Raw genomic sequence first — 26809 nt, 5'->3', positions numbered from 1 at the left:
CCTTCAGTTCGTCATCGTTTGTGAATTTGAATGTACTAATTGCGTATAACAAAGCCACATATAGATTTATAAATGTTCTTAGCGGTTGGCCAAGAAGAAGTAAACAAATAGCTTCTTCTACCATACTTGTCGAAGTTCGGATATGTCATATTCATCCTCTATATTTGTATCGATTATCATCTTATTTTAATTTTTGTTATAACATGTTATTTCATTTTCCAGTGTACTCTTTGTTAGCACATGGTCTTCATTCCCTAGTAGATTGTGTGTATGCAACTCAAAAGTTGCATTTAATTTGTGATAATTAGCATAGTTATCACTGCTTTTACAGTTTACGGAAATGAACTTTTGAAACTGTACTCAAAATCTGAGATATAGGTACTCTCTCGTAAGTATATGTTAACGTACACGCTGGGGGATACGCTCCTAGTGAGCAGACATGTTAATGAAGGTGATTTTTAGGTGAATAAGCGAATAATTCAAGATTTGTTTCAGCACTTGTTAATACGACTGGTTCTCCGTGTCATTGTCCGTGTCTGTATAAGCATTTCAACTGGAGCGGGTTTTTTTTACAGTTAACCCTTCATTTTTCCATCTTTTCGCTGTACAGTTTGTTGTCCACGCAATTAATGTTGTCTGAAAAACTTCAGTGTAATGTTTTACTTTATTTGAATAACGTAGCCCATAGTGAATCAACTCATCTTCAACCTAACAGTAAAGTAATTTTTAAGTGTTGACTTTCTGTGCCCATCACGGAATCGATATTTGGAGAAAAAAAGTCGTGATGAGCACAGCTTTCGCGGGAAGTAGAAGCACAAGCTCGAAATTTGAATTGAGAGATTTTTAATATTTGGCCTTCGATTTGACCTTGATGTGAGAAATCGGGACCAGCAACAATCCATTTCTTATTTGATAGGCTAATATCTAGATTTTCTTAAAAAAAAAAAAAAAAAAAAGAGTCCGGTTTAACTGATAATTTTAGTGGTTTTCACAAGACTGAAGTAGGTTTCTTTTCGCAACCTATATGTATTAATGCAAAGTGGAAGCTTTCAATATGAGTGGAAAAATTAACATATGCTTGTGATCATGGCTATCGCTCGAGCCGAATTATTAAGTAAATAAACCTTAGAGAGCTACGGGGACAAGAGTGAGTACAACATTAAAACACGTTCAGAAAGGTTTAGTGGGGTGTGTATGTCAGACAATATATATGTGCATAGTTATTGTCGGTAGATTTATATGGGGTAAGTCATTTATTGTCTCATTTTGAATTTTGAACCTTCAGACTATGTCCTTTGGCCTAATTTTATCCCCCCCAATATAGATTATCTAATTCGCACACTGGTGACGAGACAATTCTTGGTGTTATCACTCTGATTCTCGCAGATTATGCACACATCCTTGCTTCTTTTAGAATTGTCTGAGTTGAATTTATCCATGCTGGGGAGTCTCACACTTCACTTTTTTATATGAAACAAATAAGAGTGGTTGCATTAGCATCGACATAGTAGCATAAGCGCATCAGACATGTCATCAACACTAATGTTACATAGTAGATTTTTCTGTATTACAAATAGAAATTCTAAAATGAAAATTTAAGCAGAATTACATTAAAAATAAGACTATTTACTGTCATTAGCTTATGAATAAATACGGAATGTACCCATTTTTCAATTTCAGTTATTTTCGTACCACCCTATAGGATCATCACCAAGATGGATTCGGCTACTATACGTTTTAATGATATTCAGCATAATAGAAATCCTAAGATCATATCATCTCTAGCGTTTAACAATTGTATATCTAGATTATTCATTCCATTTTGTCAGCGCGAGTGTAAGTAATATTTTTTCTATTTCACAAAATTTTGAATCACCCTGTACATTTTTGGTCAAGATGGATTTTGGTGGAATTTTAATATGTTATTTAGCGAAGTAATATAAATCGAATGGCGCTATTTCCAGCATTTTAGGATTTGTTTCTGGGTTTTGGGAGTATTGTTTTTTGCTCAGCTACTATGTAGTCACATTTGATAATATCAATAACTTTTGAACCACCCTGTAGAAGTTTCCTCAAGGTGTATTTCAGTGGTGTTTTACTTTATTATTTAGCATTTAAAATGAATCGAATGGCTCCATTTCCAGCTTTCTATGGTGTGTCTATAGGCTGTGAAAAGATCTTCATTGAGTGTCCGTGTAAAACAACTTTGTCATTATCAATGACTTTTGAACCACCCTGTAGAAGTCCCGCAAGGTGGATTTTGATGGGGTTTTAGTACGTTATTCAGCACATTACATAGCGTCGAATGACGCCAGTTCCAGCTTGGTAGGAATTTTTTCTAGGTTGGGCCTCTTTTTCTCGTTAAATAACCAGACTATTGTGCAAAGAACGGGCATTTGATAGTTAGGTACTTGGTGATAGTTCTGAAACCATCATTGTATTTTTTCAACGATGTCTGTAGACATTATATCTTCTTCTTTTAAACAAACTTGTAAATAAATGTAATCGCTCAGACTGCGTCCATCGTTACCTGTTAACTTTCGTTGGTGCTATTTGAGCACACTGGTACCATTAAGCACACTGGTACCACAAGAGCATTAAGTAATTTGAAGATGAAACTGACATGCATTTAACTTTCTGTCAATGTACCTCCCAGAAAAGTTGTTTCTCAGTAATCTATAATTTTAGTTAATTATGTTTCTGAATAAGTAATTCTTACCGTAACTCTGAAACACGTTTCTTTGTGGAAATAGTGTCGCTACTCAAATATACGAGGATCATTCAATAAGTAAAGAGACAGTCTATATTTTTAACACTAATCATTTTTTTTTCAGGGGTATTAGCTGGCAACCTTGGGATATGCTCTGATCTGCTGTTTCGTAATTTTATGTCAACACAACTTCAAAAATATCAATTCATCATGGCAAGTCCTCTAGGAGATTGCACCTTAGAAGAACAGCGCTCAGTCATTAGGTTTTTAGTCGCAGAAGGTGTAAAACCAAGCGAAATTTTTTCTAGAATATTGAGACAGTACGGTAACAGTTGTATGAACTGTGCGAATGTGTACAAGTGGGTTGATCGGTTTAAAAGTGGCCGAACAAGTGTAGGTGATGAACCCCGATGTGGACGTCCAGTGGAAGTTTCTGGTTCTTCGTTGGAATCGAGGATTGACGGACTTATTCGTGATAAGAGAAGAATTACTGCTGAAATGATAGCTGAGGAAGTTGAAGTAAGTGTTGGAACTGTTTACAATGTCATTAGGAACATTTTAAAGTACAGAAAAACGTGTGCCAGATGGGTTCCCAGACAGCTTACTGACGCTCATAAAGAATCAAGGCTTTCCATTTGTCAAGCCTTAACGCAACGAAGTCTGATTGAAGGAGACGCTTTTTTTTTTTTTTGAAACAATAGTGACTTGCGACGAGGCCTGGATCCATCACTACGACCCTGAGACCAAAAGGCAGAGTATGGAGTGGAAACACACTAGCTCTCCAGTTCGCAAAAAATTCAAGGTTCAACCTTCCGCTGGTAAAGTGCTGCTGACCATCTTTTGGGACTCACAGGGTCCAATTTATTGCGATTTCCTTGAAGATCAGCGAACTATCAATAGCCTTTACTATTCTGAGATGCTAGAACACAAAGTTAAACCAGCTATCAGGAGCAAACGACGTGGACTCTTGTCAAAAGGAGTCATTCTTCAGCACGATAACGCCCGCCCTCATACAGCCCAGCTGACCCGAGATAAGCTTCAAGAATTGGGTTGGGAGGTCTTACCTCATCCTGCCTACAGCCCAGACCTCGCCCCATCTGATTTTTACCTGTTTGGACCACTCAAAGACGCCCTACGTGGAAAAAGATTTGCTAACAATGAGGAAGTTAAGGCAGCGGTGCAAAGGTGGCTTCGGGGTAAATCGAAAGATTTCTTCGCCAAGGGAATTAGGAAGCTGCAAGAAAGATGGGACAAATGCATAACTGTAAAGGGTGATTATATTGAAAAATAGCCTTAGTTTTGAAAGATTCAAATAAATCTTTATTGAGTCATAGCAATTTGTCTCTTTACTTATTGAATGCCCCTCGTAGACACTTCTTCTGTTGGCGCATGGAGATACTTAACCTGGAACATGTAAACTTCAGGGGAGCTACAGAGAAAATTGTGTTTAGATATGGGAGGCAGCCTTTAATAGAAGTAGTAGTAGTAGTAGTAGTACAAATAATAATAGTAGCGGTTGGTAGTAATAGTGGTAGCAGTAGTAATAGTAGAACAAATAGTAGTACCGTCATTTCCCATAAATATAGTCCAGGCATCCAACTATGGTCCAAGACAACTCTCATGACGTCATTAGCAATAGCTAGTACGGTTTCCTGCCGGGAGTTAAGCTAGGCATCGGAAAGAACAACCAATAGATGGTGCAATAGGGCAACATAGTTAGTTTCAACGCGCGGGTTTTATTTGCACGGGAGACGTGATGTGATGAAAATAGCAATAACTGCCTCATGCACAAAAGTGTGGAAAGTAAGCTTCGGTGGATAAAATTGATAAGTATGATACGCATGAAAGTTGTTATTTCAAGAACAGTCTTATGTCTACAGTAAAACTAGATATAAACTACTGAAGGAAATTATATTGTTTCTGTGTAGTAGGCTAGTAAACAAAAGTCTGCAACTTGAATCCCAACAGTTGGGAATTCTAGTCTGTGAAATGTGGTAGCGTGTTATTACAATGTGGACCATAGATGTATCCCATTTGGTTTGCACCTTTATTTCTTAGTTCAACCCTAGATCTATTTCATTGACTATAGGCAGTGGCGGATCCAGGCTGGGGCCTGGGTTCCGATCTATCAGTTTTATTGAAAATTACTAAATTATTAAATGCCAAGAAGCAATTGATTGCTTATTTTACTGGTGAAGGACGGAAACAAGGAACCCTTCCGAAAGCTATTTTTCCGAACCTCTTGCGTAAGCTGATGGAAACGCTTCATGATCGAGGAGCAGTTAACCTACAGTCAGGGTTTCGCAAAACTGGAATATATCCACTGAACAGGAACGAAGTGTTAGATAGATTGCCATAATCTGATCCTGAAAGGAACAAAACTTCCTCTCTTCTATCAACCGTTTTCTTACAACATTTAGAGAAAATGCGTTATGGAAACGACACCAGTACCAGTGCTAATACCGTAGTAGTTGGTAGTAGTAGTAGTAGTACAAGCAATAGTTGTAGTAGTTGGTAGTAGTAGTACATAGTGCTAGTAGTAGTACAAATAGTAGTAGTAGCACGGATTCTGTTAGGTTAGGATAAGGTAGGTTGTTGTCTGGCTCCCACCATCTAGACATAGCCCCACCATTTTCCTTTTAAAACATTAAATAGGTTGAGAAGAACCGGAACATAATGATGATACCTGTAAACTTTAATAAAAATGACCCCGTATTCTTAATGTGTACTTTCTTAGGGGTGAACATTCTAGAACATCTTCGAACGTATAGGAAAATAACATAACATGCTGGCACATTCTACAACAATTTCGAACATTGTGGGACATTCTAGAACATCCTGGGTCATTGTAGAAGGTTCTAGAGCATCCGGAAAAATCTAGAACATTCTTGAACCCTTGGAAAACTTCTATAGCAGTCTGTAACATTTTCCAGAATTATTTATAATTCTAGAACATTCTGGAATATTCAATCAATAATGATTAGTGTAGAAAGAAAAGCAACATTGAAATTGAAAGAAATGCGTGCATTGTCGTTAAAATTTAACCCATTTTTTAGCACAGTAACATCGTTGCTAGGGCGTTCTCTCCCTCTAGGACCCCTGCTGGTCAAAACCGAAACCTTCTTCATGGATGGGAGATATAGGGCTACAATAGGGTCTACCACATAACTCCCATGGGGCTCCGGGTCTTGGTTTCGGAGTCTTTGTGGCACGCATGGACAAACGACAGTTACTTTTATTATATACTGTATGTATTGATTAGTACACAATTCATTAAAATGCATATATACCTGTAAATCAGGGGAGCAGTTGCCCCAACTACTCTTCCCAAATGACGCTCCTGATGATTGGAAAAGTATTAAAACGAAATTATTTGCGATTTTATGACTGGCGGCAATACAGATTATCAAAAGAAATACCTTTGCATAATATACAACAAAATACTTTTGTTCTTACACTTTCCAGTTCATTCTTGAAAATCAAAAGATAGTTCTTACTTTCAGTAGTTTGTCACAAGGGCGGATCCAGGGGGCGATCGGGGTGATCGCCTCCCCTAAAAGCGGAAACTTTCTTATTTTATATTTAAATAAAACCCATCCCAGAGTTTAGACCTCGTAAAAGTAGCTCTAAGTAGCAGTATTATAACCCCCAGAAGTCCGTCCTGGATTCGCCCCTGATTTGTAAGTAGCAGAGCGACTTGTTTCTGCGAAGTAATAACGACATCTTTTGTTAGGTCAAGTATCATTTCCGTAACCATCATTTGTGAAAGTATTGAGCACTTAAAAAATTAATTACGAATAATTAAAGTACAACTGCAAAGTCAAATTGACAAAATGTTCTAGTGTCATCAGTTATAAGCATGTGCAAAAAATTGTAAAACATTTCTTCTTGGTAAAAACCACATATCTCATTGAATAATTCAACAGGATGCAAGGATAAATCAGAAAATAAATTTCTCTTGCATCTACAAGATCGTACGTGCCCAAATGACGTATGGATGGCTCTCGTAATAAACTGATGTCAGTTGTGTTTCATTGCTTTACGATTTCTTGGAAGAAAAACAAGAGAAACTTATTTTCTAACTTCTGCACATACGAACTTCAAAATATTTTATAAAATTGCCGTTTAGATGGTAGTAGTGTAAATTCAAAGTAGCAACGCATACTATTTAGCGCTGTAAACTAGAACTTTTAATTACTCTTCAATATTTTGATGTCCTAATATTTCCTAGAAATGTGTTACAACGTTTAAAATTTGAATTTGTAAAATTGTTTGCAAAATTCAATTCAAATAGGAAAACAAACTATGAAAATGGATAAAAATTTAAAATATGTGCGAAAACCATTTAAAACACTAGATCTGTTAAAATAGAATTCTTAAAACGTGGCATTCTATTGTTATTATTTGCAAATATTGTAAGAGTTATGGAAATAGACAAATTGATGATTATATTGCACATACATTAAAAAAAAAAGAGTATGTGTCTGATTACAGTAAATAATATTTTTGCTTCTCTGTTTGCTGAGTATAATACCAAATACTTTTTTGAGAATCAAGATGTGGATCTATAGTTTAATTACCTCTCCCCAATAGTCCAGTGACCAGCACGCGCATCTTTGGTGCACATAGTCACGGGTTCAATTCTTAGTGGGAGAGTATTAACTGGATAACGGTGTTTTAGAATCCACCTTAAACTGTATGTACACATCTCACTTAGCCTCGGCGCTGAAAAGCGCAGTTGGAATTCAATAAACAAAGAATACGGTTTAATGAGATTCGAATCTCGTATCCGCGATGGCGGAAGAACTGGAAACCACGTGAAATGAAGTACAGTATTGTGACCACGGCCAGATTTAATATTTTACCGTCCCTGTGGCTAAAGATGTTTGCCGCCCCTCATCCCAAGGTACAAAATTTTAATACAATAGAAAATATTTTTAAAAAATAAGCATTTTATTCATACCTGTCGATACATTTTTGTATAAAGAATTTTAGTATAATGATAAAGTTTGTGAGGACACACAACTTCGCTGCAGCATAACACTGCAGTGTTATGCGCCCGCCTCTACGCAAGTGTCTACTGTAGATACGTTAAAATTCCACTCAACTTCAACCACCAATGATTCAAGACAAGAAATTCCTTAAAAGAATTATAAGGCGTTTACTTTGATTTTAAAAATGTTCATTATTATTATTATTATTATTGTTATTATTATTATTCAACTTTTCCTTTTCTTCGTCTTGCTTATTAAGTTTTAGCCCAACGTGCTCCCGTGAGCCGGGTCTAGTGGTAAATCGGGCCCTGATTGTGAAAACCACTTGACTATTCTAACTATTCAAACTTAATAAGCTATATAACATTCCAATGTAACGTTCCTTTTAATCATCGAGGCTATATCAGAAATCGACATTCTATAAGAAGAAACCTAACTGCAAAGGAAACCAAGCGAAATCGACATTCTATAAGAAGAAACCTAACTGCAAAGGAAACCAAGGGAGTTCTGTCGCTTTTTGTGGAGGTCTGTGTTCCATTGGCCCTCACATCGTGAGTTGAATGCGAATGGAGGTAAGGCGAAGGTCAGTTGTTGGTGTGGGTATATCCAACGTACTACCTGGTTATGGTAGTTCAATTACACCGGGAATTTACCGAAGGGCAGAGTGAACATAGAACCTCCACAGAGCGTCATAAGGGCATGAATGATGTACGAGTTCAAACTGTACTCAAACGCCGCTTCAGCGGAGCGGAAGATATGCCAGGTCTTGGTGAGAGTGTCGTGAGTACGCGGACAGTGTAGCGATGATTTAACAAGTTTAAGGACAGTGACAGATCATTCGAAGACGCACCACACGCCGGAAGAGCAACACATGTACAAAATGAAGATCTTCAAGCAGCAATTGAGGCGAACAGTGGCCAGACGTGTGAGGAACTGAGACTACAATTCAGTGTGAGTGGAGAAACCATCCGGTAGCACCTCTATCAACTTGGGAAGCACTATAAGTTGGGTCGATGGATCCCTCATGATTTGACTCCAGGCCAGAAGGCAACGCGAGCAGAAACCTGAGTTTCTTTACTCTCTCATCTCAGGAAGAAGCCATTTCTGGACAGGATGTTGACATGTAATGAGAAATGGGTCCTGTACGAAGCTCCACGGTGCCGTCATCATTGGTTAGCATCCCATGACCGGTTCCAAAACAGCCGAAACCAGCACTGCACCAGAAGGTCCTCCTATGTGTTTGGGGGACTACTTGTGGCATCGTGCATCGAGAACTGCCATCAGCTGGCAGAACATCAATACAACTGTGTACCGTCAGCAATTGAGCCGTGTTCAAGAAAAACTCAAAACTCTGGAGCCAGAACTTCTGATTCGCCAATGGGTCCTCCTGCTACAGGAAAACGCTAAACCCACTTGGCTAGGATGACCCAAGACACCATTCTACACCTTGGATGGGAAACACTATTGCATCCGCCAAACTCCTCGGACATTCACCGTCCGATTATCGTCTGTTCCATTCCTTGGACAATCACCTTAGAAGACGCCAGTTCAAATCCCTAGTAGAGATGCAAAATGCACTTTATACCTTCTTCTCTTCACGGCCCATCTAGTTCTATCGCGGTGGAATCCATGACCTTCCAGAACGTTGGCAGAAGGTCGTGGATGCTGATGAGTACTATCTTCCAGGTACGTCGTAGATTGCATATCGATGCTCGAATGTGGTGAGTGAAAAAGCGACAGAACTTTTTGGTTACCTTTATAGAATATTCTGTACGATAGGTTAGATTGCTAACTAAGTATACAATAATTGCAAATTTGGAGCGAAGTGATCGACTTTTATTCTCATTTTACGGAGATTATTGCTTAATGGTATCCGTAATCTGAGCTTGTGACCCCTAAGAACACTTAGCGTGTGCTCTGAAATTACCATGCCAAATTTGGTTAAGAGCAGTTCGGGTATCTCGGAAGAGTATCCAGTCAAACGAATGCCTAAGTCGATTAAAGAGGAGCTTCACTTTTAAAAAATTGTTCGCAAAACACAACGGAAATCGCTTCATCCTATTACTAATGCAGAAAATTCTGGTTTCCTTTCTTTACAATGAGAATTCGCGCGCCAAATGCTTTTCCAATGTTAAGTCTATGAACATCCCGTTTTTCTGTGATTATTCCTCAATGGTATGTCCGATCGAGACATGCAACCCTTTACGTCCCTCACCGCGCGCTCTCAAATCACCATGTCAAGTTTGGTCAAAAACGGTTCAGGCATCTCTGAGAAGCATCCGGATAAACGAATGCCTAAGTTGATTAAAGAGGAGCTTCACTTTAAAAAATTGTTCACAAAACAAAACGGAAATTGCTTCGTCCTATTACTAATGCAGAACATTCTATTTCCCATTCTTTACAATGAGAATTCGCTCGCCAAATGCTTTTCCAATGTTAAGTCTATGAGCATCCCGTTTTTCTGTGCGTATTCCTCAATAGTATATCCGATCGAGACATTTAACCCTTTACGACCCTTACCGCGCGCTCTCAAATCACCATGTCAAGTTTGGTCAAAAACGGTTCCGGCATCTCTGAGGAGTATCCGGATAAACGAACACCTAAGTCGAGTAAAGAGGAGCTTTGCTTGCTTCGCTCTTTCGCTCCAACCACGTATGAAAAATGAAACATGGAAGGACAGTGACCAGCACTCTGTTCTGGGCTCCTACATTGTAGCTTCCAGGTCACTACGCAGCAATTCTACAAGACTTTCATACAAAGTGAAGAAAGTGGTACTAGTACTAATACTTGCGAGTGATTATTTACTGAGGAACTAGGAAGAGAAACGAAAAATGATGATTAAAAGTGTTAAAGCTATAAAAGAGGTATATGTGGACTGGCGTTACGCAAAGGTAGTGTTCTGGGCAGTGATGTGCCGTAAACTATAATTTTACGTCTACGCGATTGTCTACTGTAATCTATACGTAATCTACGTTACACATTTTCCCGTGTAGACTATGTATACAACCAGTATCAAATGTAAGGAAGAATTTCGTTGCTCGTTTGTTCATATTTCCTCATTCAGTTGTTTTGCTTCGGTGCAGCGAAAGATTAGGGAAACGACTAACATATAAAAAGTAGAGGGAATTATCTAATCTGTATGTTTACTCTGCTCTGCACATACCACTTCCTTAAATTTTCCACTTTGAGCACTGCTTTTATAATGAAATTTACAATACTAATTCTCACCTGTGGGCTTTCAGTCTTGAATCTGCTGTATTTGCCAATTTTTTTCTTGCATATTTTACAAAATGCATAATATTTTTCATTTTCCTACATCAAGACGAAACTAAGTATTCGAAAGTTACTATTCGCTGGTCTAGGCATTTTATTTTGTACGCAATTTCGCAAGGTAACGACAAAAGAAAGCTCCTTTATTGTCCACGACGCCATATTAAATTACGTGTTGTTGACATATTCTACATAGTCTACGTTGTTTACATTGTCTACGCATAGTTGACACGTAAACGTAAACTATCGTTTTTTACGCGTAGACGCACATCTCTGGTTCTGGGTTTTAACCTTCCCTTGAGCAAGATATTATGCAAGAGTAAACAATCATCATATTAAGATATGTACACATATATCTGACATGACATGAACTTGGGAGTTTCGACCTCTCTCCCCTCTTGGCAATATTTTGTGTACGCTACTGACTGAAAGTGGATAAAATCCACAAGCTGGGGTAACCACGTCACATCTAGACTCTAGCAAATGGTAAATTTACGTATTCCAGCCGAGGCTGAACAAGAGCCAGAAACTCAGCTGCCCTATTGCGGGTCATGAAATGTGTCATGCTTTGGGAGGACTCCAATGCTGCAAGCCAGCACGTCTATGTAGTATTGAACGGGTATTATTCTGTACTTGGAAAGATAATAAGTAATTGTAAAATATTTCCACCTATATTTTCAAAAAAGCTGATAGAACTACATTGTTTTTATAAGAGCAAGAATACAGATGAAGTATCAGATCAATTTTTCGTGCTACATCAATTATTTCCCTATTGCACCAGTATAGTTTTATTGAGAAAGTATACAAATGTGTGTTGAGTTAGGAAGTTTGGAAAAGATCCGGACCCCTTCGCTCCGTGGGTGCGGACCTGTGTTAACTAACTAGGAATGAAAGTTTGAGTTCTGAATTCAGGATCGGACTGGCTACTACACAGAGAAAAATCCGTTCTCCGGACAGCGGTATATTGTACAAATATACGTATCCTCTTGCTTACTATAGAAATCAGTACGGAGCATACGTTATCCGTATGCTATATAGGCACTGCCATTAGATGTTACATCATGCCGTTGCAGGATGTCTGACATCTAACACTTTTCCGTATATCACATGCATATACTTATGTTACATTCCTCAGCTATATGTTATATACGTCCATTTGTATGTGAGATCCTGACCGCCTACAGTGTTTCATACAGAAAATACGTATAGATGGAACACTTATACAGAAAGTATTATAAAACATGCGTTTTCAGTTATACGTCTGCTGTACGTTAAGTCCAAAAACTACAGGAATAACGCATGTAAACTATCTTTTTAAGTATGCCACCTACATTTTTTTCCTCAGTGTAGTTGGCCCCAGGGGCTGACATATTGTGTTGGCCCCGACCCTCCCCCAACCACCATTACCGCAATTGCCCACTGTTTTCCCACAATAACACACTATTATCTTAGATAAAACACACTATTCTTTAGTAGCCATACCTTACATTTTACCATAAGGATCATATTATAAAATCAGGGTATATGTTATGTAGTGATGTTTATGAGAATAAACAAACAGAATTATAACTTAGCATTCTAGATAGTTAGGTGAAACTAGCCGCAATATCATCTATTGCCTTGTCATAATCGAAATGTAAATTTCTTTTTAAGTAAAACAAAACTAATTTAAAACATTTTTATATGTAAATAGAAATATTTAATAAGCTAAGTTAATATGTGAATTTGCATTCTGTTATGTAATCGTGCGCAAAACCGTCCAGTTTATCAAATCAAATATCATCTTATAATCATTAGTATATATTTTTTTCATTTCACCTTGGGATGGCTGAAATTTACAAATTAATTTAAAGTCAGCACTCGCGGCTTCAGTATTCGTGAAAAAGGGGTACGATAAGCTGTTAAACAGCACACCCTGCATGTAGTCTGAAGTATATTTCAGGGGGATATACCCTCCGGAACAAGAACGATAAAATCTTCTCGTAAGGACATGAATATCAGTAAGCACTTGTGGTCCACGAACTACGTCAAGTACCCAGATTGGGTGTATTTATGCAAATCGTGTGAACATACAGGTCTATAGGTTGGTCGTAATGGAATTACCTACCTTGGTTGCGACTTGATAAAAGATCAGGAAAGAAATTATCAAAAGCAAATCTTAATATTGCTAACAGAAAATGATGTAATGAATTTTCATTTTGACTTATGTAATTTAATTCCAAATTTATATGTATATCCAGTTCTTACTGTAACAGCAATTGTGTATATGAATACACAACGGCAACCGTGAAACCGGATTCAACAACAGCAGCCACAGTTTTATTTAAAAGAAACATCTACATACAAATAATTTAATAATTTTCCACTCACTAATGCTGTAGATTCAAGAAGTCCGAATTTATAATCCATTCGTTAAAGTAACACTAATATCCGTTCCCACGATAATTTTCGAAATGACATGATAAGGACACACTATTTCACAGTAACACAGACTTTGAATCATTGACCGCAGCCTTACTTCTTGACTAATAAAACTGGCAATTACTGAAAGATGAGAGCAAACACTCATTAGTGCCTCAACAATACCAAAACCACGGGATCTTGTTACAGAGGTAACAGCGCGACGCCGTGATATCATAAATCAGGGAAGTGATCTCAGATATCTCTCTGTTGGGTTTCAAATTGTTATTTTTCTCTAAATTGAATTACCAGGCCACTATACTTTCGGCTTCCTTTTATATTCCGTGATAGGAAGCGTGTTGAATTTCACTATTGTTTTTCCTTGCACCGACATGACATGATATGGAATGGCCCATTCTTAGTTTACAGGGGACATGATTAGCAACAAAATTTTAATGGAACTCTCAAAAAGCTTGCTGTATGCAGATTGCCACCGTTACTGTTTACAAGAATATTACCTGTCACACACTTTTTTCCTCCTGACCTCTTCTCTTTATAAAAATTTTATTTGGCCCCCTTTTGATCTGGCCCCTGTCTGGGCGGCGATCGCCGCCTAGCCACCTGGGCCAGTCCGGGCCTGTCTGAATTCTATTGCGGGCTAGAACAGAGTACAGTAGTTATGACATAATTGGTAAGGCAAAAGTACAATGGTTGGAATCTCTAGTTGACATTACCATAATCACTGCAGAAGTAATTTGCATTAACATTGACTGATGTAGTTCGTGAAGAGTATCTACCAATGCCATGTATTAGTCAGCATAGAGAAATATAACTGTCGATGATATATACCTTATATGGATATAAGAATAAGGAATTTCCAAGACAAATATCAAGTTAGATTTTCGTACATAAAATATTTATCATGGTAAACTGTCTTACTCATGTAATATGCAGAACACTTTCCTGTCTGTAAACCTTATCTATAGCACATTTAGAAATATAAAACCCGTAAATGCCAGCTACAGGTGGTTTTCTTGGAGCTGCTCCAACCTCGGCAGTAGAACTGTAATCCTAGAAATTCTACCTTGTGGTACACATTTTCTGGAATATTTATCAGAGTACATATTCATAATTTTTTGTATCCTGCATGTGCTCACAAAGAACACAAATGATTTCCCTCTATTTACAGCTGTACACATTGATCTTGGCTAAGCAACAAACCCGTACGTAGCCTGGTACAGAAAATTTTGTGTGTATACAGAATCCTGCTTAATTTCCCTTCTCCGGATTTTCTAAAGTCAGCTTTTTTCTCCTCTCAGTGTAGCCTAGCGTAACCTAATTTTGTCACTATGTTATTTTATACTGGAGTAAACAATTTATGCACTTGTCGTATTTCCAGTGTTAAATTACAATATGCGTATATTTTTCCATTATGTTTCATAATCTTTGTCTTGTCGCCGCTGTTGAGGTGGTAGTGACTCGTTATGAAGGGCTCTATTTTTCAGTGACGCTGCGGACCTAGTAGTGAGCGTCCTCGAGGCCAAAGACTTGGTGGGGCCAGATGGAAACACGAGTATTGATACCTATGTCAGAGTTTACCTGCTTCCCGACAAAACGACCAACATGCAAACCAGGGTGAGTAGCCTGTTCGTGCCTTTTGATTTTTTTATTATAATAATTTGAATTTTGTGCTGTGATGTATTTATATTATACATTTAACACAAAAAGTATACTCTCCATGCCTCCGAGTTTCATAAGTAAAACTGGACCTATTTTAAACATTCCACTTAATAAATAAGGTAATAATATACCGAACACAAAACCTGGAAAATCAAGCGTGTTTATTAAAAAATGATGCGATTTCAAGAATTAACAATAAATTTAGTTCTTACTTTACACGGACAAAATTTAGACCCTAAGCACTGGCAACTGCCCAATTTTCTCATGCACTACCGGCACTTTACGTCTCGTTTTTATTGCAGAGATAGCTTCTATTCTAAGATGGTGTATCAACAGGAAAAGATTTTTCTGTGTGTTCCGTTTTAAGGTGAAATTAAAGTGCAGCCTGAGTTTTGTGCCACGGTTTATAAAACTTCCACCACACAAGAATAGCGTAAACACCGATAGTTCATGGAAACTGGGTACTTAAGTGAAGGCAAGGCAAGAGCTCTGGTCGACTTTGTGCAGTGTTGCCAACAAGTTGATATAAAAAGTCGCTAAAAAAATATTTGTGTAATTCCGTCTTTCTTTCTCTCTTTCTCTCTCATAAAGTATGTGATCATATATCTGATATATGGTTAATTCAAGGCATAATGTATCTATGCTAGAAAAGCGTATACCTAAAAACGTAAATTAATCATATATAATAAACAATAATTTCACTTTTAGTACAATATATTTTTTTTATTTTATGGCAAACTAAAATACATTAAAGGTTGGAGTTGGTCCCCGTTAGAGAGCAAGAGATACCAGCAATCAAAGAGGGAATAAGGAGATAAATGCTACGTACTTTGTCAGCTCGTCAACACTTGCGCTGATTCAAACAAGCAAAAGTGGAATAAACACATATCTGAACTTTTCGAGCTAATAGTATTTCACTACAGGACTAGTTGTTCGCAGCACAAAAATCTCTAGATTTGTAACTAAGTCGTCTAATGGTCATTCTGAAATCACCAAAATAAGTCACTAATCGGAAAACTTATTTTTTGTCGCTATCCTGGAAGTCGAATCCCCTAGATTTAGCGACTTTCCCACCAAATTGGCAACACTGACTTTGTGTCTGATGACAACGTTAGAATAATACGCGAGAAGTCTTAGCGAAGTCACTTGGTAGAGCAAGAAAGGAATTAGATACATAGGCTAATTTCCACAAAATGTAGGTATCACCTACTTATATTATTTTTGTATGGTGAGACTTTTTTTAAACCGTGCACGAATCTCTAATCATAAACCTGGACAACTGAAAATGAAGCACATACAAATCTTTTTCCTGTTGTAGCATCATCTTGGAGACCGTCCTCGCAGTGAACATGAGAAGTAAAAGTAGAATAGAGCATTCTAGAGACGGTAGTTCTAAGATTGCTGCATTAAACACACAAAGTCCTATAGTACATGTATAGATGCACTTGGAACTTGGTAAGTGGTAGAATATGTCAAAATAAAAATATTTTCAGGGCATAAAGCCCTGGGAACAAGTCCCATTGGCCACACCAAATGCCCCGAAAAGTTAAAATAGAAAATGGATTCACAAATAATATTAGCCTTTGGTGTCCAATATATCCATTCTATGGCCGAAGAAACAGGTCCGACACATCAACTCGGTTGCTTGTAGATGTTCTCGCTGACGCCTGATAATATGTATCAATAAGTGCGATTCGGTCGATACGCAAAGGAGAGCTGTATGTCTAGGGGCCACAGGTATGTATACCATTTTCTCTCAGGGATAGATTTATTGTTTTTTCCGTCCCAAGCCGAAAGGCAGTGCCGAATTTACGTATAAGCTAAACAATGTATACCTTAGGGCCCCCTATCTTGGGGGTCCAAAAAATTAAAGGGAAAAACTGGATATACATTTCCAAAATATAAGAAAAAACAATACATAAAATAAAATCTTAAAGCAACAATACTTCGTGTTGTGTACGCTCTTATGATGTAAGTAATGGGGCCCCTTATGCTAACCTGTTTCATAAAATGTCACTAGTTTCTTCATTTCTGTATATAGGTGTCTATGTTCATGGACATATCAAGGGCCCCATCACTTTCAATAGCTTAGGCCCCACCAAACCTGAATCCGGCTCTGCCGAAAGGTGTCTTTCGCCTCTCACTCTGACGTAAAATTTAACATAATAGAGTTTCTTTTTTAAAAAAATAAACATATTTTATGCATACCTTTATTTCAACATTTTTGTTTAAATTTTATTGAACGTTTTCGTTTTTAATAAACGTATAGAGAATGACTAGTTTTACTCTTATAATATACAGCAATGTTACGTATTTTCGCCCCTAATAATGTGAATATTCCAAACATTAAATATAACACAAAAATGAACATGGTTATTTAAATTTGTTTCCACTGTGATACAAATGATTATTTTGATTACAAAAAATATATATATTGAATTTTACGTTTTGTGCTCCACGGTAGCGCAGTAATAAAATTCCACTCAACTTCAACCATCCAATAGAATCTGTAAATGAATTATTACTTGGAAGGCTTTTATTCTTACTTTAATTATTTTTATTGTTAGTATTCAACTTTTTCAATTCTTTTTCCTCTTACGTATTGAATTTACATCCAATGTGCCAGGATCTGGTACGCCTAGTGGTAAATCCAGCCCTGCTTACCTAATAAAAAGTACTTGGGTCTACAGGAAGCTTGAACACATTTGAACTAAACCCCAAGCAATGATAGCTAGTACATTTACTGATAAATCTGATTTCTCAAAACGGTGATTATTAATGAATAGTTAAGTGAGAAACAGGGACTTTTCTTTTTATTCCGTTTTGTTGTAAGACATATACATTGATCAAGTATAAACCCCTGCATTGATCAAGTATAACATTCTAGTTTATGGGTCTATTTGCTTTGGTTCTTCCGCGCTTAAGATGTAAGTAAAAACACATTAAGAACAAGTAATAAAGAAACTAAGTCTACCTGAGAATAACAATAAGAAACGATATAAAATGCAATGAGCTGATCAGTACGATACTGTATACCTTCTTTTGGGTCACCTGTATACTGATGTTAATATTTGCTCTTGTAGCTTATCGTTTGGAAGAGGAGTTTATAATATATCGTTGAGCTAATATAAAATATCTTAGTGATGCATTGGGTCCTTGAATTAATTCTCGCGGTTGACGAAGAGAGGGCAATAGTTGTATTAATGCACCATAGCGAACAGTAACACGAGACATACTTAACAGTAAAAACATTAGGCTTTCAGATCTGTGTGACGATCTGTGTGTAACTTTTGAGTGGAGTGAAAAGGACATACCCATTTAGTGCCTTGAACACTTCGGGTTTTGTACCTAAAAAAACAGCATTTTTCGAGAAGTGTTACTTTTCTGCTTTCATCTCAAGAATTCTGCTGCGGAAAATCATCGTTTGCTAATTGAAGCGTATGGAGAACATGCTCTGTCGGAAACAACGAGCAGAGATTGGTTTCGAAAATTCAGAGACAACGATTTTGAGGTAAGTGAAAAAACACGTCCTCGTCAGCCGAAAAAGTGTGACGATTGTCAGCTAGAACATTACTGGTATAAGATTAATCTCAGAAGCATATACAGTTTTCTGAAACACTAAGTATGGACGCGTCAACTGTTAGTAAGCATTTATAAACAATAAGGATGATTCAGAAATGTGAGAAACTGGATACTACATGAATTGACAGAAAGAAATGTTGCGGAAAGCTAGACCATTTGTGAAGTGTTGATTCAAAGGCAAAAACCGAAGTCATGTTTTGCAGTGCATACTGACTGGCGATGAAAAGTGGATTCGTTACAATCCGAAAATATCAATCATGAGCGCGTAGCAGAGAACCATCAATATCAACGTCGAAAGCGGATATTCTTAACAAAAATGAAATGAAATCTGTGAATTTTACGTCCCACGGTTATGCCGGTTAGGCTAAAGGAGACGGTGATGATGAGTAATGAATAAAATGAAGAAAGTAGGAGGAAACGGGAGAACCCCGAGAAAACCCACGCACACGGTGTTTGTCCACCACAAAGTTTACTTGGCGGGGGCTGGGATCGAACCCGGAACCCCAAGCACCAGAGGTGAACGCTCTACCACTGAGCCACCGCGATATTCTTAACAAGAAGATTATCTTGTGTATTTGGTGGGATCAAGTCAGTGGTGCACCAAGAGATGCTGCAACCGGGTCAAACGGTGAATGCTGAATGCTATTAAGCACAATTATTCAATTTGAATCGTGCACTTAAAGACAAACGCCCGCAAGATGCTCAGACATGCCAAAGCCATTCAGCTTCATTACAATGCAAAACAACATATTGCAAACCGAGTGAGGGAAACCTTGAAGGGACTTCGGTTGAAATATCTTACCTCACCCGCCATATTTACCACAGGTCGCCCCTTCTGAGTACCATTTGTTTCGGTCCATGTATTATGGCCCTTCTGAATAACACTCACATCTTGTAACATTCTCGAAAACTGGCTCCATGAGTCGATCACCTCAAAAGAAGTTGCATATTTCTATCACGGAATCGTTTGTTAACCAACAAGTAGGAAAAGGTTGTATCTGCCGAAGGATACTACTTTCAGTAAATTATCTTGTACCATTCTATTGGAAAAGATATGTGTTTTGTGTCCAACAAAAAGCGAGAATTAACTCAAGGACCCTATAGGAATGGCAGTTCGATCACGTTTGGGATTTGTTCTTGAAAGCGGTGAACAGATTCATTTTTAAGGATTTAACACCACCATAAACCATGGAGTGCTCTGACCAGTTGCGTAACCTGCCTTCTATTTCCCTCGATAAAGCCTGAAAGATCTTCAAACGATTCTACGTCAACAAAATGGATTGAAATTCAAATAAAGTTGCCCGAACTCTTATCACCAGGTGTTGTTTTGCGAGAGTTATGATGCGATGATAGAGTTATCATACGGCAGAATTTACTTTAAAAAGAGGATATGTTTAGGTTTCCTAAAACAAATTTACGTATATTAATAGAGAAATCTCTTATTATGACATAGTGAAAAAATATAACTTACATAACTCAAAGCCTGGATAGGGACGTGCGCAGGGTGTGAGTCCAGACCCCTTTCCCCCGAAATCCCGACTTTTCTGTAAATTTAGTCTAATTTTAGGGGTAGTTTTACAAATTTTAATACAACGTATCCTCATGCTGAATTTGTATCGCCCGAAATAACTTCCAGTGTATGCCCTTGCACCTGGATATATTGTAATTATTCCTCTACCTAATTTGAAGTTGAATCATTTATCTGTTCTACCTTCCAAGAACGAAAAGAGAATACTTGCCCATTTTTCTTTTTCTGAAACACAGCCAGAATTATATTTCGGGCCTGAGAAATTGGGCATGTCTGGGTAAAGCAGAAGGTGCGGTAGCTCTATGCGAGAAATGTGCTACTATTCGCAGTGATCATCTTTCCTATAAATGACGGCGGTAGCAGTGGTGAATCTACCCCGGGGCCGGGGAGCCTAATCTCCCAGTTTTTTTAGTGACAACAATAATTTAAGATATTATTTAGATAGTTTTGAAAGTTTATAATAAACTCATGATATACCTGCCACAGTCTGGATTCTGGCTGTCTCCAGTATTTACATCGTAGATTTGTCATGGGCGATAGATTATTTCTTCAGCCCTAGGATTAGACGTTTTGCAGATCAGATCCACGAAATAATAATTTCTTCAAAAATTATCCCAAGTGTCCTCGATTTGTCGGTTTCATCAACATATGAAATACATGAAGTACTTGTTCATACATTTGTTCCTTACTGAATTTTAATTAGCAATTGAGGAGTTTGATGTAATAAGGGCATAAGCGAGCTTACGCTCTTTTTGCATCAAACGCATTTGTGGTTTTTGCCATGCTTATTTAGCCTCCTGGTAACATTTCAATTCAATATCGGAATAAAATACTGCATATTATATTGTTTTATGTAAGAAAAAAATACTACTTAAATTTTCAACATTGTTTTTCTCCAACTGCATGTTTCAGACTTACGCCCTTATTGCATCAAACTCCTCAATTTATATATATTTTATGCTTACATCAGTTATCTTGCAAATGTTAACAGAGTTGGTCTCTCATTCGAAGTTTCTACGAGATTACAATAGTAAATGTTTGTTTAACTCATCACATACTACGAGCACAGTAGCAACTCTATGGTGCAAACTTGGCCAAAAGAGCACAGATATGCCTGCCATCTTTTTTAAAGTGCAATTTCATTCTCATCCGAAGATGGGCGGGATGCAGAAAGTAACACCTTCTCTGGAGGTGAGTCAGGGGCGTCATTTCACACTTCACTTGAGGGGGCAAGAGCACCACCGACATAAGACTTTTACGTTTTGTACTAGTATATTAGTAGACAATCGATTAACGTATATGGATTCCTCAAACTCTTGGGGGGGGGACAATTGCCCCTCCTTCCCTCCCTAAATGACGCCCCTGAGGTGAGTATCAGGATTTATTTATTTATTGATATATTTATCTGGTTAGGAATATAACTGATACTTATGGTATGTAATATATATATGATGAAATGAAGTGCAAGTAACAGAACACAAGAATGTATGATGTTAGTTGCGACGATGGTATTAATCTTCTGCTTTGGGGTATTCAGAACGGGTTTGCACACTTTGAGTCCTATTAGTTAGAAAAAAAAAAGAGTGTATTCATGAAGTTATGTGCAATGGATGAGTGTATGGCGACAATATATACGCCGACAGGGGCTATAGTGAACGGTGGCCTGATCATGTTCATGGATACTAATTCTGCTATTCCTTGCACAACATATAAGCTAGTTTGGTCAGAAGAGTCTTACTAGAATTTCTCTAAAAACCTTAACTTATTTCCAGTTTCCTCCTATCCCACACCCAACTTACTATGTTATAACTCCCGGGTCCATTGCCAATCTCATTTTTCAATTAGTACTGTAAACTATTTTAAAACCTAGGAAGTATTTAAAATGAAATTTAATGGTATTCTTAGACATGATCTGGGATGAAACTTCTCTTTCCGGTTAGCATACATAAACGAAAGTAAACCTCGCGAATAAGTTGTGCAGCTGGAAAGCGTAGATAGAAAAAGTTAAAAACCAAAGATCTGTAGCGTTGAAAACAGTTTAAAATGTTCTTTGTTTTTCAAAATAACATAAAATAAAACACTCTTCATTTTACGCCCAGTGTGCTTAACGCGGTGTAAAATTAGAAGCTCCAATCTGTTAAATCCTTCCAAGGTGCAAAGAGTTTCAAGTGTATGTGGTAGGGGAGGGACGGGGAAGCGGAGCAAGAGCGAAATAACGACGTGAAAGATGATGCTCTTGGAGGAAAAATAAATCGAAAACGTGTGGATCAGTAATCCGGATTTACACGAACTTTACCTTCGACCCAATCTCCTTAGTGGAGCGAAACACAAACACACACGCTTTCGGTCATCCTCTACCTAAACACTTAAACCTCTAATGGAAGAATTGACCTTGAACTTTCGACAAAAAGCTACTTTTTCGCAAAGCAAAATGACGTTCGAGCTTAGATTTTGTCATTCAGAATTTATTAAATACACTATTCAAGAAAGGAAAATGCTTCTCTTCTTTTTTTTTTAAAAAAAAAGGGGGGGGGAAGATTAAGAAAATAATGCTTGTTACATATTCAATAATTCTGGTACGTATAGTTAAAGTTAAAATTATTGATTATGGAAAAGAAGATGTGTTCATGTGCTGTACATGTACTTACACTAATATAAATACACATGTCACATCTACTTTTAATGAACTGGAAATACTTATAAAGACATTTGTTCCGAAGTTGGTCGTCCGCCTGGTTTTCAACAAAAATCGCAATAACAGCTACGAAAATTTTTAAAAATCATCAATTTTGAGGATCGCTTTAAAAGGGTATAACAGAGTAAGATAAGGTAGAGTAGGGTAGTTACTAATAAGTAGGGTAGAGTAGGATCGGGTTAGCTTAGGGTTAAGGAAGTTTCGATCCATTTCGTTACAATTAAGAGAATGTACATAAGCTCTTGTCTCTGTTTAAGGATACCAAACGGAACGTCTTTGTACATCTGCAGCCATGTTCATAATGCAAATGCTCGTTACTTTCCAACAATCCAACCATGCAGTAACCTTGCACGAAGTAGTTTCTTCCGCTTGCCAAAGAGTTTCATGTTTATAGCCGCTTATCAAGAAAATAAACACAACTTCCGCTCTCCTTATATATTATGAAGCACACAAACGAGCAAATTATCCATTTCTTCCCGTTAGATTTTTAAAATTTTGCTAGAAACGGACGACCAACTTTGGAACTTAATCCCTTATAAATTTCATAGCACGGTTTCTAACCAGAATATCTTACAGGAACAAGAAATAACAAAACTAACGAACGTTCCAGGTTTCTTGTGCTGTTATTCATGAATACGCTCATTCAATGTACATTTGACATGACTTATAAAATAATATGTGTGTGTTGATACATAACACAACACAATAAAAAAAAAAGGAGTTGTTCCAAAAGTGCACAATTTTCCCGTTTGCGTCGCGCGCATACAATTTGCTGTGGAAAGAGGTCGTGGTCTAAGGCCTGCACGTATAAACAATGGTGGCCGTAGCTCAATGGGAACATAGCCAAAAATAGATCAACAATACAATGGAAATGCCCATAACGCGAACATGTTTTTGACATATTTTGTTTCTATCGCTCAAGAGGGGGCGCGCTCCGTTGAGGTTTTATGGAAGTGAGACTACCGCACTCGAGGCTGCGGAACAGGGAAACAAATCGGGTCAAGTTGTTAGAAACGGACAGTTGTGAGTTGCGCAGTTGCGCCGTAACTCCACATGTTTCCTTGGGAGAGGGGAAAGCAAGCATGAATATTTGGGCCCCCTGCCCTATGCGCCCCCTAGTCTTGGACCCACATAGCCTTTCGGCCCCAAGATCTAGAACATCAATGCCTTCGACCACAAGATGGCTGATCTTTGGGTAGGTCCTACACTCTTAAATGCATATTTTGAAAGGGATCAATCAGAGACAGACAATCCAATGATTGTTACCAAAATGAAATCAAAGCGTTCTTACATCAATACGGTACAAACACTTCTTGAAGAACTTGGTTTAATTCGGAAAGATGCGAGCGTGTTTGTGACCCTCGATGTCAATACTGTGGTGTACTTAAATAATGTGTAATATTAAAATTCTGATAGCCATAATGACATTAATAAATACAAACAAATTATCTTGGAAAGAATTTGAGTTTTTCAAAACGCCTGTCATTACTTAATATGTTACACCTTTAGTTTTAATTATGGAGACGAGAATATGTAAATCATGTAAGAAAGGTTGGTCGTAGGATATTTACAATGAATTATTGAAATATAATAAAACTTATTATAAAATTGTAATTTATTGAAATTACAAAAGTGAGATTTAAGTGGGAGAAGTTTCCTATTACATGGTAAGAATCCCGAATGTTTCCTATTGAAAAATGACAATTTGATATTTATTCATATTCTAGGATAAAGAGCAGGATTGTCACTTACGTTAATACTTGACAGAAGAGACCAGAATACCCCACCTTTGGTAAGATGGAGAGATCCATCACCATACTTTGAAAGATGGAGACTTCTAAAGACTGCCTCTCCATCGTACTGATTGGATCCCAAAAGCAAATTTACGGCAGTCTTTTATATGAGCTGTGTAGCTATGGTTAAATTCCTCTTAACCTATTTCTGTTATGACCCACTCACCTACAGAAGTTACATAGCATAGGACAATATTTAGAATTTTACTGTTAATTGGAAACTTCTGGTGGCCTCTAACTCAAAGGACCTTAATAAATAAATAAATATCTGGTTCTTGTATGAAAAAATATTTGAAAAATATATAGCATTTATTTTTCTCGACCGTGATTTACACCACAATACATTGGATGTTGACTTTTCTGCACTTTCCACTGAACACCTTACGAACATTCAATGGGATTTCATGCTGTAAACAATGCATCACTTTGCTGGAAAGAGCATGTTTCATCCAATGGAAGTATTGTTATAAGGGTCGCAAAAACAAATGCCCGGATAGATTGGCAATCATGGTTCGCATCGCTTCAAACACCTTAACTTGTTCGTGAATATATCCATTCTAAAGATGCAAAAAAGCCGGCTTTTTTGAATCGGTGGATTTTTGCACATAAAAAGCCGGCTTTTTTGGAAAAAAAACGAGGATTTTGGAAATTTTGGCTTTTTTCATTTTCGTGATTTTCCTGTTTAAATAGCTTTCTTATAGTATACTCTAAAGTTAAATAAGATTCCATGACCTAAATGTCATATTTCGCTCTGGAATTCACCATCTTGATGAATGGAGCACATAGTTTATGAATTAAAGTAAACATAAAGTACGTAGTATTTAAGGGCAATTTTAGAAGCTACATAATTTTATTTTAATTTCTGAATTATCAACATTTTTTTCTCTAGGTCATTTCTTTTTAGTCATCCGTGTTTAACTTCTTAGAGCTTAGTACTCTAGCTTCTAGCACATAATTAAACTTATGTTTTTCAATATATCCATCAGAGCGTGCGTTTTTCAATATATCTGTCAGAGCGTACTTCCACATTTCCGTTATACTGTAGTTGTGCAATGATTTAACAATACTCTTTCGGACATAACCTTGAATACCGTTTGATAGAAATAATCAGTATCGGATTTACAAAAATATTTGGGAGGTTTTTTTTCTGAATAATGTTTGGTTTTTCTAAAAGTTCCTAACTTTTATTTAAGGGGAGCTTAAGTTTATGAGCACAGGCATAACAAATATTTCGTTTCGTTTGTATATTCAGCTACAATGTTCCAGATACAACCTTGAAGACCATTGTATACTGATAATCAATGGCAGATTTAGAAAAGTATTTTGGGAGGGTCTTTTCTTCTTAATGCTTGGTTTTTCTAAAAATTCCTAATTTTTTTATTTGAGGACAGCTTGAAGTTTATGAGTAAAGGCAAAACTAATATTTAGTTTGTTTTAGAAATTCCGTAATTTCGGGGTAGAGGCTTCAATCCGAAAGACATCCCCACCCTAACCCTTTTCACAAATCCATCACTGCTGGTAATTAGTAATAAAAAAAGATTTAAAAACGATTAGAAAGGAAGTCGGCCAGGACTCACAGTACACGCACTTTGTCAAAATGGTCGAATGCGGGGTTGAATCCCGGACTTCACGATAGAAGCGCAAAAGCTAACCACTCACTCATGTTTGTTGTGCAGAACTTAAATGTATTCTCTTTCTCTCAATTTCTCTATGGCCACAAAAGCTCACCATTGAATTCTGTCCTTATCCAATGCAATTCAGTTTCTACTCTGTATTCCTATTTCTGCTAGATCCATTTTAATATTGTCCTCCCATCTGGACCTCGGTTTTCCTAATGGACGTTTCCTGATTGGATTTCTAGTTAAAACTTTGAAAGCGTTCCTACTTTCTTCCATTCTGGCTACATGACCTGCCCACCTGAGCCTCCTAGACTTGATGACTCTAACGATGTTTGGTAAACCGTATAAATTATGTAGTTCCTCCTTATGAAGTTTCCGCCATTCCCCATTCCCGTTCCTCTTGGATCCAAATATTCGTCTCAGAATTTTATTCTCAAATAATTTCAGTCTGCGTTCTTCCCTCAGCGTAAGCGACCATGTTTCGCAACCATAAAGCATAACAGGCATGATTATCATTTTATATATTTTAAGCTTTAAA

General features: G+C 37.3%; 1 protein-coding gene across 2 annotated transcripts in view; it reads left to right on the top strand.

Moving 5' to 3' along the window:
• LOC145681108 (synaptotagmin-12-like) overlaps positions 1-26809 on the top strand; it is a 607941-nt gene that overhangs the window by 360190 nt on the left and 220942 nt on the right. Inside the window, exon 4 of one of the 2 annotated variants that reach the window (XM_081752521.1) lies at positions 14880-15009. In XM_081752521.1, the coding sequence (XP_081608647.1) occupies positions 14880-15009 (130 nt within the window). Of the gene's footprint in view, positions 1-14864; positions 15010-26809 lie in introns of both variants that reach the window. The other variant, XM_081752520.1, reaches the window with a different exon arrangement.

Source organism: Thermobia domestica, chromosome 3 (assembly GCF_964235325.1).
Source record: "Thermobia domestica chromosome 3, izTheDome1.hap1.1, whole genome shotgun sequence".
NCBI lineage: Eukaryota > Metazoa > Arthropoda > Insecta > Zygentoma > Lepismatidae > Thermobia > Thermobia domestica.
This window is presented reverse-complemented; position numbering and strand designations above follow the sequence as displayed.